General features: G+C 51.3%; 5 protein-coding genes across 5 annotated transcripts; 2 read left to right on the forward strand and 3 right to left on the reverse strand.

Moving 5' to 3' along the window:
* Positions 1–338: 338 nt before the first annotated feature.
* Positions 339–1,995, forward strand: EJ05DRAFT_542016 (uncharacterized protein; the record flags this gene model as incomplete). The annotated part of the gene is made up of 8 exons (XM_033749697.1): positions 339–823; positions 875–1,006; positions 1,060–1,199; positions 1,239–1,389; positions 1,444–1,511; positions 1,562–1,614; positions 1,669–1,698; positions 1,748–1,995. The coding sequence occupies exons 1-8, from the start codon at positions 671–673 to the stop codon at positions 1,993–1,995; spliced, it is 975 nt and encodes a 324-aa protein (XP_033595983.1). The 5' UTR covers positions 339–670.
* Positions 1,996–2,318: 323 nt separating this feature from the next.
* Positions 2,319–3,767, forward strand: EJ05DRAFT_514991 (Clavaminate synthase-like protein). Its single transcript, XM_033748570.1, has 4 exons — positions 2,319–2,699; positions 2,803–3,104; positions 3,180–3,322; positions 3,398–3,767. Exons 1-4 carry the CDS (start codon positions 2,355–2,357, stop codon positions 3,637–3,639), a joined length of 1,032 nt encoding a protein of 343 aa, XP_033595984.1. The 5' UTR covers positions 2,319–2,354; the 3' UTR covers positions 3,640–3,767.
* A 1,033-nt stretch (positions 3,768–4,800) lies between these two features.
* Positions 4,801–6,523, reverse strand: EJ05DRAFT_505166 (uncharacterized protein; the record flags this gene model as incomplete). The annotated part of the gene is made up of 2 exons (XM_033747674.1): positions 4,801–5,958; positions 6,014–6,523. 2 exons carry the CDS (start codon positions 6,521–6,523, stop codon positions 4,801–4,803), a joined length of 1,668 nt encoding a protein of 555 aa, XP_033595985.1.
* A 244-nt stretch (positions 6,524–6,767) lies between these two features.
* On the reverse strand, positions 6,768–8,053 carry EJ05DRAFT_514992 (uncharacterized protein). Its single transcript, XM_033748571.1, has 3 exons — positions 7,492–8,053; positions 7,303–7,433; positions 6,768–7,244 (listed from the first exon to the last, which is right to left on the reverse strand). The coding sequence occupies exons 1-3, from the start codon at positions 7,879–7,881 to the stop codon at positions 7,082–7,084; spliced, it is 684 nt and encodes a 227-aa protein (XP_033595986.1). The 5' UTR covers positions 7,882–8,053; the 3' UTR covers positions 6,768–7,081.
* Positions 8,054–12,320: 4,267 nt separating this feature from the next.
* Positions 12,321–13,170, reverse strand: EJ05DRAFT_490217 (uncharacterized protein; the record flags this gene model as incomplete). The annotated part of the gene is made up of 2 exons (XM_033745858.1): positions 12,321–12,929; positions 13,108–13,170. 2 exons carry the CDS (start codon positions 13,168–13,170, stop codon positions 12,321–12,323), a joined length of 672 nt encoding a protein of 223 aa, XP_033595987.1.
* Between the last annotated feature and the right edge of the window lie 515 nt (positions 13,171–13,685).

The raw sequence follows: 13,685 nt of genomic DNA on the forward strand, positions 1-13,685 counted from the left end.
TCGAAGGCTCTGCGTTGTTGACATGCAAACTCTACAAGTTGCGGAATAGAGCGTCAGCTTGTGTTGTGGAATGCAGCATGCTCATCCGCGATGTGACTTACTATGTCTTGCTGCAGGAGGAAAGTGAGATTTTGTTGGTTGGATGTCGACATGGTCAACGAGCCGTAGCTTGAAGAAATCGTGCAGGCGATAAGGTAATTACGGAGTATGAATGGTGAACGGATGTATGCCATCCGAGCCGTCCCACCCTTAGAGATCAGGTACGGGTGGTCTGACCGCCAAGGATGGCAGCACTACATGGCGAATTAGAGCCATAGACAAGTCAGACATCCAACGATCCAACATTCAATAAACACTCATAAGTGATTGACACTGCGGTTAAAGTGTTCAGCAAGCATCATCCAAGATCATCTCGACTGCTGTGCCCGGCTCATACCAGACTCCGTGATAGCTGTGGGCGCAGTATCTCGGACAAAAGGTCTTAGAGCAAACGTGATAGACATGAAGACCACATTCGTTGGTCCAAACGGCCAGTACGGCCCCCAGGGTGCAGCTGCAAGGACTATGCAACTTCACTTATAGAAGTGGTCCGCAAAGGAGTGCTCTCCGGAGTATCTCATCTGCCCTCTTAGAACCCACTTTACATCTAGCCCAGAACTCACGTCAAACAATGGCATCTCTCAGGATTCATCCTCCTTTACTCTACACAGCTGCAACCATCTGGCCAGCTGTGTGCACCGGGATCGTCAGCGCTCGGTTTGCAGTGCGTAGATCCCAGAGAAGCCATTACGGATGGGATGACTGGCTCACGCTGCCAGCATTAGTATGTAGCTCTCGCTGTTACTTATAGCATTTTCCACTGACTAAAAGAAAGTTCTTGATATGGTGTTTGAGCGCAGCCCTTCTAGTTGGTGTAGGAACAAAATCAATGGGGTATCCGACTCCTGTTATATCCCCTGAACTCTCCTTTGTCTCTACGAGTCACGAGCAGACGATCACGCGGAAGGTGAATATCTCATCTACTGGCGTTTCAATATATGCATGGGCTCACTGGTCAAGATCTATTGGCTCTTCCTGGTCGTTCAGACACCGACCCTGGCATGTGTCAAACTGAGCTGCTTAGCATTCTATCTACGCATCTTTTACACCGGCTCAAACGAGGGTACCAGATGGGTGCTTTGGGCTCTTATCACTGTCATGCTTGTATGGGGCGTCTCATTTACGGTGGGAAGCCTCATGCTTTGTGGCACTTTGAGGCACCTAGAGTACCTATGGACCTCGGTGGAGAATTTCATGAAATGCACTGTCGACAGCGTCGCATTCCATAAAGCTCTGGGTATATCAGATGTTGTGACCGATATGGTATTGCTGTTATTTCCACTACCATATGTGAGGCGATGAAAACAGCTGCTACATATATTGAGACAACTGCTGACTGCATAGATATGGGACCTTAAAATGGGCGTGCAGCGGAAATTGGCAGTTACTGTCATCTTTCTATTCGGATCTCTGTAGGTATTTCATGGTGCAGTATCAATCCCTTGCTGAACTTGACCTCCAGATCAATCGCCACTTCGGCCGTCCGGTTGACCATCTTCATGCAATCATTGGAAAGTAAGTCGTACCGCCTGGCTGCTATGTATGTATGGGTCTAAGACAATTGCACAGTTGAATTCCAGGCTTCATCCGATCAAGATTGTGAGTATCGCTTTCTTTCTGGTTTTGAGAAGCACGTACTTTCTCGTAGTCTTGTCGACTGGCGCTGCATACTTTATGCTCCTCGAGGCTGGCTTTGGGCTTTGTACGGTTTGCCTACCAAGCCTATCAAACTTCCTCCATCTCAAGGGGGTGCAAACCTTTTTCCAGAACGTTTCTAGCATTTTCTCTGTAGCGAGCCGTTCTAGAGGTACATTGGTAGATTCTTATGAGCTCGAGGACGAGAAAGAACATGTTCATATAACCAGGACGTTTCAAATTGCAGAAGAGCGGGTTTGAGATATGTACATCCTTGGTCATATGCTATAAGCTGCGCAGGACTTGGGGAGGCATGTGCGACGAGACTTTATCAGGTTACTAGAGATGGTGAATACTTGACTCACGGGGTATCCTGGGGCGATCGTGCACACACCTGCCTGTCCTTCACTACGCTCTGCGATATAACAGTGGTTGACGGTCAGCGATGTGGACGATCTCATGGCTAAAGGTAGCCAATAAGCGTGTAAATTCTTATGCAACTGTGCCACTCGTTCAGCCTTAGCAAACATAAAAGCACACTTCGGCCTTGTTCTCTTCGATGAGATTTCCCCACACTCGAATACATATCCCTTCCCATCCACCCCAAACACAGCCCAACAATGCAGTCGGTCCCAATAGCAGACCTCCACCCCTTCATCACCAGTCCCGACATTGCATCCAAACGCACAGCAGCCGAGACTATAGCATCTCACCTCAGAGCCCACGGCTATGTCGGAATCAAGGGCCATGGCATCCCACAAGAGATACTCAACAACGCATTCGACGTCATGCACAAGTTCTTCGACCTACCCCTTGCCGACAAAATGACAGCCCCGCACCCGGACACACCAACGCCTCATCGCGGCTATCTCGCGGCAGGGGTCGAGAAATCAGGAAATCTAGGGGCGGTATACGCGAGCACGGAGGCGGAGAAGGCGTTCTTGCGGAGTGCGTCTGATTGGAAGGTTTGAGTCCCTTTTCTACACACACACACATATATATATATACATGTATATATATATACGCATATATTCCCCATGCCAGCACCTAACACCCTTCATTCCCCAGGAAACATTCGACATCGGCAGCCCCGCAAACACCTCCCAGCCAAACATCTGGCCCCCAGCATCCCTCCTCCCCTCCTTCCAACCCACCCTCCTCACCCTCTACACCCACCTCACAACCCTCTCCGCCCACCTCCTCGAAGCCCTCATGCTCAGCCTCGACCTCAGCGCTTCCGACCGCGCCACACTCCGCAACATGCACGATCCGCACGAGCCGAGCATGCGGCTGGCACACTACCTCCCCCTGAGCGCCGAGCAGCTGCGCGATGCCAGTGTAATGCGGATTGCGCCGCACCGGGACTTTAGGTTCGTGAGTACTGTTAGCGAGAGTGGTAAATTGGGGGGGGGAATAGAGTGCTAATGTGAAGATATGGGCGGTAGTTCGTTTACGCTCCTTGTCCAGGAGAGTGTCGGGGGGCTGGAGTTTGAAGAGCGCCGCGGGACGGGCGCGTATGTGTGTGCTGTGCCGCGGGATGGCGTGGTGTATTTGAACATTGGCGATGTCTTTGAGAGGTTGTCGAATGGTATGCTGCACGTCCTTTCATTCTTTCTTGTGATTGCCTGTGTGTGGCGTGGGTATCACTGATTTTCTCGTATAGGCGTGTATCCGTCGCCGCTGCACCGCATCAGCAAGCCTGCTGGGGCTCTAGAAGGTGGCGAGGATACAATCCCGTCTCGCTATTCGATTCCGTTCTTCGTGAATATCAGGCCGGATGCTGTTATTAGGCCGATGCCATCGCGAGTGGAGAGGGATGGCGGGGAGGCGCGGTTTGCGCCGATTAGCTATATGGATATGTGTCAGGAGCTGTTCACGCTGACGCAGCCGAGAGGAGTAGAGTGAGTAAGAGTGTTTGGATAGGTTTGATGTGGAATCGCATGAGGATGTCTCTTTTCGCGGTGACTCTGTTAAGCGAGATGTAGTGTACGAAATGGCCTCTATCATAAATCCGAGGAAAGATATATAAGAAGTATAATATCTATTACTACGAAGTAACCTATCTAAATACTAGTACATACTACTAAGCTTAGAAGCAACAACAAACTTTACTCTATTCTAAATATCTACAGTAGTCTATATCAATATCATCGTATACACTATAGTCAAGACCTCTTTACTCTATAGAGTAGTAATACTACCGACGAAGAGAAGATTTATAAGATATTCTTCGAAGATAGTATAGGTAAAGAAGAAGATAATAGAAAGAGACTCTCTATCTAATACACGAAGTTAACCTTTCATTATACTATATATATGTACATGACATACCTCTCGAGTAGAAGATTAAGTACATATGCTAGACTGATACGATATAATAATTAGTATAATAATGCAAGCATCAAAGAATCGAAGAATCAATTATCAAGACCCCAAGCCAGACAGCCCACCAGAAAAGAAATTATCGCTCACGTCTAGTAGTTAGTTTAGATACGACCATATTAGTACTAAACCCATTAAATATAAACGTACAAGAGATAGATAAACAGCGAAACCTTAAAGAGGTGAACCTAAGCCTGTTGCCATTAATAACTACCCTGGCATGTATATAATTCGGTATGACGTCATCCGTTAGGGTTATAGCATAGGTATTCGACGCGATGCAAACTTCGGTAGACGGTGCATGTATATAGTAGTAGTAGTAGTAGTAGTAGTAGTAGTAGTAGTAGTAGTAGTAGTAGTAGTAGTAGTAGTAGTAGCAGCACACAAGCAATTCAGCGCCATAAGAACAAGTCCAAGAAAGAAAGCTAAATCAGCAAGTCATAAAGATCCGGCATATCATCGTATAATGCAAGCCTCGTAAGCACCCTATGCTTTTCATATGCGTAACGGCATATGATATACATGCAAATATATACGATATAATCCAAAAAACAACCAAAAATCGCTCATGGGTAGTCGCAATATAACACACACACACACACACACACACACACACACACACACACACACACAAACATACAAGAACAATCGCTCTCATGCAAATGCACAACAGCAGCAAAACCATCAGAACAACTCCACACCCCATCCGTTTCTGCCCAACTTGCTCAGCACCCCACTTGCGCCTTCCAACAACTCCCCGGGACCGCCACTTGAACCACCATCTCGCCCTCCACTTCTTCCCCCTATCCGGCCCTGCACTCTCCTCAGCACCGCACCAACGCCTCTCTGCCACTGTGTCAGCGCAAGCGGCACACCACCCTGAGGCCAGCGCCCCACGCCCTCGATCCCCTTGAGCGCGACATCGAAATCAAACAGACTGATAAATTCACTCGTCTCGCGCTCCAGTTCGCGCTCGTCCATCTCCGCTCCCGCGTCACTGCTCGACAAGATCTGCGGCGTCGGCGTGGCGGCACGTACGCACTGTTTCCAGCGCGCTGTTGCGGCGGTCGTGACAGCCCACAGCACGAGCACAGCTGTGTAGAGACCCATTTCGGTGCCTGGGATGAGCGTGGGCGTCGGCTGGGTGGAGAGGGAGAGGCGGAGGAGGCGGACGGCGTGTTTCATGGCAATGTGGATGGGTGGCGGGTGCTTTGAATGTGTCCAGAGCGGGGCGATCCAGCTGCGCACGGCGTTCTTGTGTGCTGTGAAGACTTCTTCGGACGAGACTTTTTCGGATAAGATCCAGGTCTCGCCGGCGACGGCGAGGAGGTCGCGCAGGGGGATGTCGCGCGAGAGGTGGCAGGCGAGATATAGCAGCTGGGTGGGGATGGAAGGGTCGATGGTTTGAGGGAGGGCAGTTGTGTCGCGAGAGGTGGTTTTTAAGCGGTTGAGGTGGGCGGAGATGAGCAGGGCTGATTGGAAGGCATCGGCGGCTTGAAATGACTGGGGTGTGTTTGGGTCCGTGGGAATGGCGTACACGAAGTTTGGTGAGGCCGGGTGCTGTTGCAAGGAGCAAAGCCAGCTGGAGGCTGAATCGGCATCCCAGACAGAGAGACGAGACGGGAGTGGAAGCTCAAGTCCGGACACGGTTAATTTGGGCAATTTGCGGGCGAGCAGAGAGTCCTGCTGCGACTCGAGGATGTAGCAGGCGATGAGGAGTCGTTGTCGAGTGGACAGGCGAACCCATTGCTTCCATTTGTTGCGCTGGTCGAGTGCTGGTGACAGCTTGGCGTAGCTACCAAGTGTGTTGCCCGAAGACATGACCTCCGAGTCAGTTGCCAGCTGCACGATGATATTAGCGATGAGTACGTGAAATCATGTGACGAATCCGGCTTACAATGCTGTACATATGTCTGAAGCGGTTCGATAACTGCTGTGAAGCTCGTCGGCCTCTGTATTGCGATACTAGCTCTATCAGGAATATGGCTTGCATGTCGCAAGGTCTCTGCAGCAGGCCTACATCGAGGTCGCGCTGCGAAAGAAGCTTGAGACACCGCTCGTGGAAGTTTCGACCATCGGCGCGAGCATTTGATTGCTTGGAGTACTGAGCGCCGACTGCCATCATCGCTGCCTTCAACAGTGGTGATGGCTCCTCCTGCCCAAACGTTGCTCGATGCACGACAGGGTAGACTGGATGAAAGTGGTGCCAATAGCATTCGATGTAGTCGGCAGACGGGTAGCTATCGGACGTGGTGTCGAACTCGATCTGTGGAAACAGTGTTTTACGCTCGTCCTCGTCGCGCTCCTCGTGAGACTTGATGGGCATCTGGTACATGACGTAGCTCGAGAGGTTGTCATTCGAGGCTGACGCAGTCGTGCCTGGGTAGTCATAGGCTGTAGTCGCCATGCTCATCGACATGCCAAGTAGCCCTGGACTTTACACGACGTCAGCTCAGCCGAGATGAGTAGGAATGCTGTTGAACACAGGAGACTGAGGCGGAGGAGGCACGGCGCAGGACAGCCAGGGATCGATGAAGGAGACGATGGAGCCGGCTTCAGATTCCGAATCGAAAGAGTAGGGCATCGCAGGGTAAGGCATAACAGCATCGTAACCTGGAGAAGCATACCCGCTCGACTCGGAGTAGGGAGGAGAAGGACACCACGGTTCGGTAGGGAAAGTCATGTGACCGTCAAAGGAAATCGGGACAGCAGAGTTGACGAGTGAATGGCTAGTACTGAAAGACCGAGCCTTCCCGGAACTAAGCATCCAGCGTCAGTCCGAGCCCAGGAAAAGGGTACAAAAACAAGGTAGGCGGATGGGATGAGATGGGATGGGATGGATGGGATGCGCCGGAGCCGGATGTATTGTGATGGTCCACAACGCTAGCGTGCGTAGACTAGAACAGACACCAAGCATCCGAGGCGAGTAGGCAATGGAAAGGAGAAGAGGGTGAGGAGATGAGACTTACGAAAGGTCCAAGATTCCTGATGCTGTGGATGCTGGGTAGATGGAGTGGTGCATGACACGGGTGTCGACTGGGTATTCTGAGTGGATTGAAGAGCCGTGCATGGCAGCTGAAGATGGTATTCTGGAGTCCATGGTTGAGCTGTCACGGCGCATTTCGGAGCTAGGCATGCATGTTAGAAGAGTAGTAGTGGTGAGTACTGATGGAATGGAAGGCATACTGTCGTTCTTTGTGACGTTGTAATAAGTCTGGACGGTGGAAAGATTTTCCACATTCGGGGAAGTCGCATCGGAGAGGTTCCTCTTCGTGGTTCTTCTGGTGGCGCCTCAAGTGCTCGGCACGTGTATATGACTATAAAAGGGCACGGTTAGAGGAGAGACAAGGCGTCGAGGCACAGGAGTGTACATACGCGACCGCACTTGCAGTGATGGACCTTGAGACCTTTCTTGGCCTTACTTATTCGGCCAGTCCTGGTATATGCGATGTCTTGTGCCATGGACGGCGGGGTGTCTGAACGATGCATTGTGGTAGTAGTGGTGATGGAAGTGATGTTTGCAGTTGATGCAATCGGGTTAGGTGAAGGTAGACGACGATTGCTATGGATTAAGGGAGGCAGAGTTTGGGATGAAGGATGATGGTGATGATGATGATGAGAAGCTTGAGACAACAGTTCGGCTGACAGAGGTTGGATTGAGAGGCGGCTGCGATCTGATATATGAAGAGCAGTTTGGCTAGTGGAAGGACGAGTGTGGTGAGCAGCAGCCAAGAGATTGACAATGGAGTGTTGCTGGTCCGGCATTGTGGGTCCTGGAAGTTGTATATGGGTGAGGTGAATTCAAGGTGTCGAGGGCAGACTAGGAGCAGCAGCACGGGGCTGTAGACTGGATCGGGAATGATTAGCGCCTAGGGCTGGACCAGAATACTTTGACGGTGGACGAGGCTGGGGGGGTTGTCGAGCATGGACTGGGGATGCTGCGGTGGAGAGAGAGAGAGTGTCGCAGAAAGAGTCGAACGATGGGGAAGGACTATCAAGGATGGGAGGGGGGGGAGGGGGGAGGGGGGGTGTGCGGATAGTGGTCACAGAAGAGTGTGTTGAAGGGAATAGAGGAATAGACGAAGCTAGCACGGAGCCAAAAGGAAATAGAGTGGATCGGGAGGTGGACGCGATACAGACTAGGGTTGTAGAAAGGGTCGGGAGAGTGTTTTGGGATGAGGACAGATAAGTCAGGGGTGTGAGAGAGAGTGTGTGTGGAGATGAAGCAAGATGATTTGTCTGGGGGAATAGCAGTGAAAGAAGCTCGAAGTGTATATTTGGAGTGTAGGCTTGAGTAGTAGGTACAGTACAGTAGACAGATAGTCAGTAATAGTGGAGAGGTCTACATGAGAGAGAGCGAGAGGGATATGCAGCAGCGGAGGATTCCAGGGATTTCCAGGGACGACCGGGGGGAGAGTTTCGTCCAAGCAGCGAATGATACAGGGCGATGATACTTAGCCAGGCAGTGTGGATTGGGGTAGGGGGAGGGGGGTGGTGGGTGCATAAGGCGGTGCATAAGATGGCGCACTTTCGGACGATGACAGCAAAAGCTTGAGCGCGGGAGCACTGCACCACCGTACATGGATTTAGGCACAGAGGACAGACTGCCTAAAGGAGTAGAGGATAAAGCGCGTAAATGGCTTGAAAAGGATCAGTCAAACGGTCAAGATGCATCCCTTATCCATGATAATTAGAAGAGGACGAGGAGCAGCTCCCTCGGCCGAGCAGACAAACGAATGATAGATAGCATCACAGTCCATGTACGCACATATTAACTGTTAGTTCGGATGCAAATGCAGTAGAAAATGGTCAAACAATAATATATCCATGGATAAATTAGCACGACAGAGAGTCTGAGCATTATCAGTCTGCAGCCGGATCGTTGCCGAGCGCATCAATCAGATCATGCAAGAGTCAGAGCGTCAGAGTCACACAGTCTCAGATCCAGAGAGACTAGAGTATCCATCATTAGCATCATCGGCATCGGCATTAGCATTAGCATCATGTTCATCATCATCATCATCATCATCATCATCACCATCGCAGAAGCAGTAGATAGCAATTGGAAAAACAAGCGTCGGCTGTGGTGGTAGAGCTTGGGCCGAGTGACGGGCCTGGCTGCTGCTTTGCTCTCACTGTCTCTCTCTTACTCACACACTCTGTCCCTCTATCCCTACGATCTACTACTAATTACTACTAGTCTACTAAAATACCGAAACCTTCCAGTAGGCTACCATCTTAGTGCACCCGAGGCGTAGCGAGATGGAACGTGCGCACCTGTTCTGTAAAGTGCGCGGGTGCATTGTATGCTCTGTGCTCTGTGGTGCCCGGCGCCGGGTGTCCTGTGCAGCCCGCGGGTAGTAGTAGTTTGTTAGGGCAGTAGCGATAGACTAATAGGTTAGCAGGCAGGGCAGACAGTGGCAGGGCAGACAGTGGCAGGGCAGGCACTACCCAAATACCCAAATTACCCTTTTGTGACTGTCAACCGTGGCAAGCAGTAGTGAAGATCTTGGTGGGGAAAGTGCGACCGTAGGCAACTACACCACCTTAAGCCTATTCCGGATAATCACCCGTGGCCGGTGATGCTATTTTTCGCTCGAGCCTGCCTGCTCCGCTCGCTCCTGCACTGTTGCTCTGTTGCTCTGTTGCTCCTTCTCTCTCTCTTCGTTCGCTCTCGTTCAGCCGCGCTCCACTTTTAATCCGCTACTTCTGCTTACATATACCTCTCTCTGCTCGGCCGAGGATGGCCATCTCCTGAGAGGCTGAGTGACTTTGTCCTGACTCTTCTTTGCTCCAGATTGATTCATCATCAGACAGACTTCCTGACTCTCGCTATTGTCGCCGATACGGCGGCGGCTATGGCTTGTCAAGACTTTCAAATTGCATCTAATGATGGACTCGTATCGTCGGCTCGTATTAGATTGTCAACGTTCTCAAACGCTTTCCGTACAATCCTCCCGTGCGCCCATCACCCTGCGTCTAAAATACCTCCCCTCCCATCTCCAAACCCATTTCAACACCACCAGGCCGAGCCGCTACGGGAGCTATTCCCCGTAGTCAATATCTCCACCCTTGCTCCTCTCTAGCGCCATCTGCACTGCCAGATTGGTGGTAGAGAGAGTGTGTAGACCCTCATTCTCAATAATTAGCATTCTGATACACCACTCACTATTAGGGACCTGTCAGGTGTCCAGTCGATAGATATGCTGGCTGACGGCTGCTGGCTGCTGGCTGATGGCTGATACAGCACTATGAGCTATCCAGGTAGCTAGACATTAGGGACTTGTCGCATGTCCACTCGTACTGCGACTCAAAGCGCTGCCAACGCTGCTCCACTTCAGCCTCAAGGCGAATCATCATGACTGCAATGACTACTATATTTTACTGCTACTACGACCACAAGTACGGGCATCCAGGATAGGTCATGTTGCCGCTGACCGGTCAAGAACGTCAGACGGTCGCATTGTTGTACCGTAAGCCTTCAGGTGCGGGAGGATTGAAGCCACGGCGGGAGGAGTGCTTCACCTTCCCACTCTTCCAGTACAGTACAGTTCGCGAGGTACTCGTAGGATTCGGCTCTGCTCGTGCCAACACATGCATGCGTGCGCAATCTCATTTCCACAGGCAGGCAGGCAGACAGGCAGGCAAGTAGGCAACAACATGTCAAGGTCAACATAAAACAGATGCCATGTGTCTAGCGGTGCCTGCAGCTGACATTAATTTACAGCTATCAGCATCCATCCCAGAACCACAGGCTCGGGTAATCGAGCGAACGCTCGGATCATCCAACAGACGAATGTTGGCTGCCTGTTGACGACTGGATCTGATTGATCGAGGCGAGGCCTGCACTCTCTTGGGTGCTCATCATGATACATCATCTTGCTCACAATGCTCAGTGCTCGGTCCTAGGTGCTCGTTGCACGCAGCACACACCACACAGCACGCACAGGAGAAACAACAAAGTAGTGCGTGCACATTCACTACCCACTACCCACCCAAGAATAAGATAGCCGAACGGCCAAATCAGATACATGTACACTCAGCCCAGCTACAGGAACCGACGATAGCTCTCCAAGACTATACTCCGATGCGAGGCTTGTTATCTAGTGTCTGCGTTAATTTGCAACAATTCCCTGTCCTGGTCAAGCGGCTGCTGCATGGCCACCACGCTGTGAGAATTAGGGGGTTAAGAGGAAGAGATGGTGGTATAGGGGGGGGGGAGGGGAGTAGGGGGAAAGGATCGACCGTCTCAAAACGTGGCTATCCTGTGTCGGTCTAGACTGCTTTTGGACAGTGCACACGGACCACGTCTCCCCAGCCACTCCACTGTTGACCGCCGTTGTTGTCTTTTTGAAGTTCGTGCACTCCTTCCTCACTTCGGACGAGACAAGGGAACGACAACAACAATTCCCTCGATACTAATCTCGCCTTGTCGGAGGGAGGAGAAGAAAAAGCCTATCATCGTCCACTTATAAGCGCGCCTAGATGCTGCGATGAGACCAAATCGCTCAATGCTCTGCTAGAGACTCGAGTACATGCAGCGATATACCTAGCAACGGTGGTGATGAGAAGCAACCATCGACGCGCGACAACACAGCACACAGCTAATAATTAGATGGGATCCCGCGACTCGGTCCCGTCCGTCGGCCGGGCTTGAGGGGCTTACAAGACCACGGTAGAGCCCGAGAGACAAGGTTATTCCGACAAATCTTAGTTGATTCCCGAAAAGTATGAAGCCGTTCAATTCTACGGTACCGCACACCGTCAATCACAACTCTCTCTCTCTCTGCCGACCGTTGGACGAATACTTGTCCCGACGGGATTGCAAGCCGGACATGACAACAACGCCCATCGGGATGAGATATACGCTACCCACTCACTGGATCCGATGCGCTTGAGGCTTCACGCTTGGGCTTTTTAGGGTTTGTCCCGCCAGGCTGATAGGCGGGGCTCGGGGCATTTGTTGTCCCGGGGTGCGCTGCTTGTGGCACGCATGTGCTTGTGCCTCTGGTCGGTCTGAGAGTGAATAGTTCACAGTTTACAGTTCACAGGTTTACAGGTCACACAGTCCACAGTCCACAGTCCACAGTCCACAGCTTGTTAGACTCCGATAGAGTTCACGTCTGTGTGTCCGTCCTTGCTTACATTATCACTCGTAGATCACATCCTTTGATTAATACTCCGACGGCGGTGCAGTTTGCAGTTTACAGAGTGAGTGCTACTGCTGCTGTCTGAACTAATGGTCCGTTCAAAAGCCACCAACACAGCCGACGAGACGATGCCCTGCTATCATTGTGCTTCATCGCGCTCCATATTACCAACATGCTCATGCTGTCCTCCGACTCGTCTGTGACAAGCTCGTGGTGGCATTGGCCTGTCCTGTCTGTCCATGACGTAGAAGGCCATCCACCCATGCCCATGTGCCGAAACGCCTGCTGATCCTCCCAAGGTTGATTTCTATTTATGAAGTCGTCGCACAGCATTCTCGTCGTCGTCGTCTGCTGATCCGGAACCAGCACGCCAGCCAGCCGTGGGACAAAACGTCCATTCAGACGCTCCAGAAGGCTGGTCGATCGCCGGTACGTTATGATTGCGTTTATGTATTCCAGTTCCCGCATCCGGTTAGGCGTACCGTGGAGAGCGGACGACGTCCTATGCTTCTCACTCTCTCTCTCTCTCTCCCCACGATAGAACTCCACTTGACAACTCTTGCAGACCAGACTGAGCTGCTGCAGGGTAGTTAGGTGCACAGCTTTTGATGACTTGCGTGCGTGCGTGCGTGCGTGCGTGTGCGGCTCCGACTCCAGCTTGGGCTGTCACGCCTACGTATGTATCGTCTTCTCACAAGCAGAAGAAGAAGCCTTGCCGTACCGCACCCAAGCAAGCCTCCCGCACGCCCCAGGGGGGGTTCTGTCTGTCTCTTCAAACCGAGCATCCCGCATTCCCGTCCATCAGTCGATGCAGTATGGATGCAGTACCCTATGCACACACTCCAACGGTTCCCGCAGCCTCGTTCTTGACTCTGCTGAGTGCTGGCTGCTGGCTGCTGTCCATCTGTGAATGTGTCTATTTTGTACCGGCGGGCGGGGGCGCACGCACGCACCATCAGCTAGTAGCGTTCGTCGTCGTCGTCGTCGCTCGCTCGCTTTTCTGTCCAATCACCGCTCTTTTCCAATTCCCGCGTTGGGCTACGATCCTCTTTCTGGTTTTTTTTTTTGTTCTTGGTTAATTATGCAGATTGATTTCGACCATTTTGAAACAACATCTTTCCTGCGTGTGCTGCTGAGTCCTACTACTCCTCCCCTGGTCCTGGTCCCTGTCATTCATTCCCCTATCCCCCCCGCCGAAAGACTAAAATAAAGGCCAATCATACATTCCCGTCATTTGTTGGAACTTTACCATCATCCATAGATGCTTTGAAATCAGGTATTCTGCTTTGTTGTTCGTTGTCGTTTGTCGTACACCACCACTACCACTACTACTACTACTACTACTACTACTACTACTACTACTACTACTACTACTACTACTACTACTACTACTACTACTACTACTACTACTACTACTAC

Source organism: Pseudovirgaria hyperparasitica (genome assembly GCF_010093815.1).
Source record: "Pseudovirgaria hyperparasitica strain CBS 121739 unplaced genomic scaffold EJ05scaffold_20, whole genome shotgun sequence".
Lineage (NCBI taxonomy): Eukaryota > Fungi > Ascomycota > Dothideomycetes > Acrospermales > Acrospermaceae > Pseudovirgaria > Pseudovirgaria hyperparasitica.

What these genes read in the sequence shown, in the direction of transcription:
- EJ05DRAFT_514991 (XM_033748570.1), top strand. Translation starts at nt 2,355, where the DNA reads ATGCAGTCGGTCCCAATAGCAGACCTCCACCCCTTCATCACCAGTCCC. An exon ending in GCGCCGCACCGGGACTTTAG is followed by an intron (nt 3,105 to 3,179) that starts GTTCGTGAGTAC and finishes TATGGGCGGTAG; the next exon opens with TTCGTTTACGCTCCTTGTCC. An exon ending in CTTTGAGAGGTTGTCGAATG is followed by an intron (nt 3,323 to 3,397) that starts GTATGCTGCACG and finishes TTTCTCGTATAG; the next exon opens with GCGTGTATCCGTCGCCGCTG.
- EJ05DRAFT_514992 (XM_033748571.1), bottom strand. Translation starts at nt 7,881, where the DNA reads ATGCCGGACCAGCAACACTCCATTGTCAATCTCTTGGCTGCTGCTCAC. An exon ending in ATCACTGCAAGTGCGGTCGC is followed by an intron (nt 7,434 to 7,491) that starts GTATGTACACTC and finishes GCCCTTTTATAG; the next exon opens with TCATATACACGTGCCGAGCA. An exon ending in CAACGTCACAAAGAACGACA is followed by an intron (nt 7,245 to 7,302) that starts GTATGCCTTCCA and finishes ATGCATGCCTAG; the next exon opens with CTCCGAAATGCGCCGTGACA.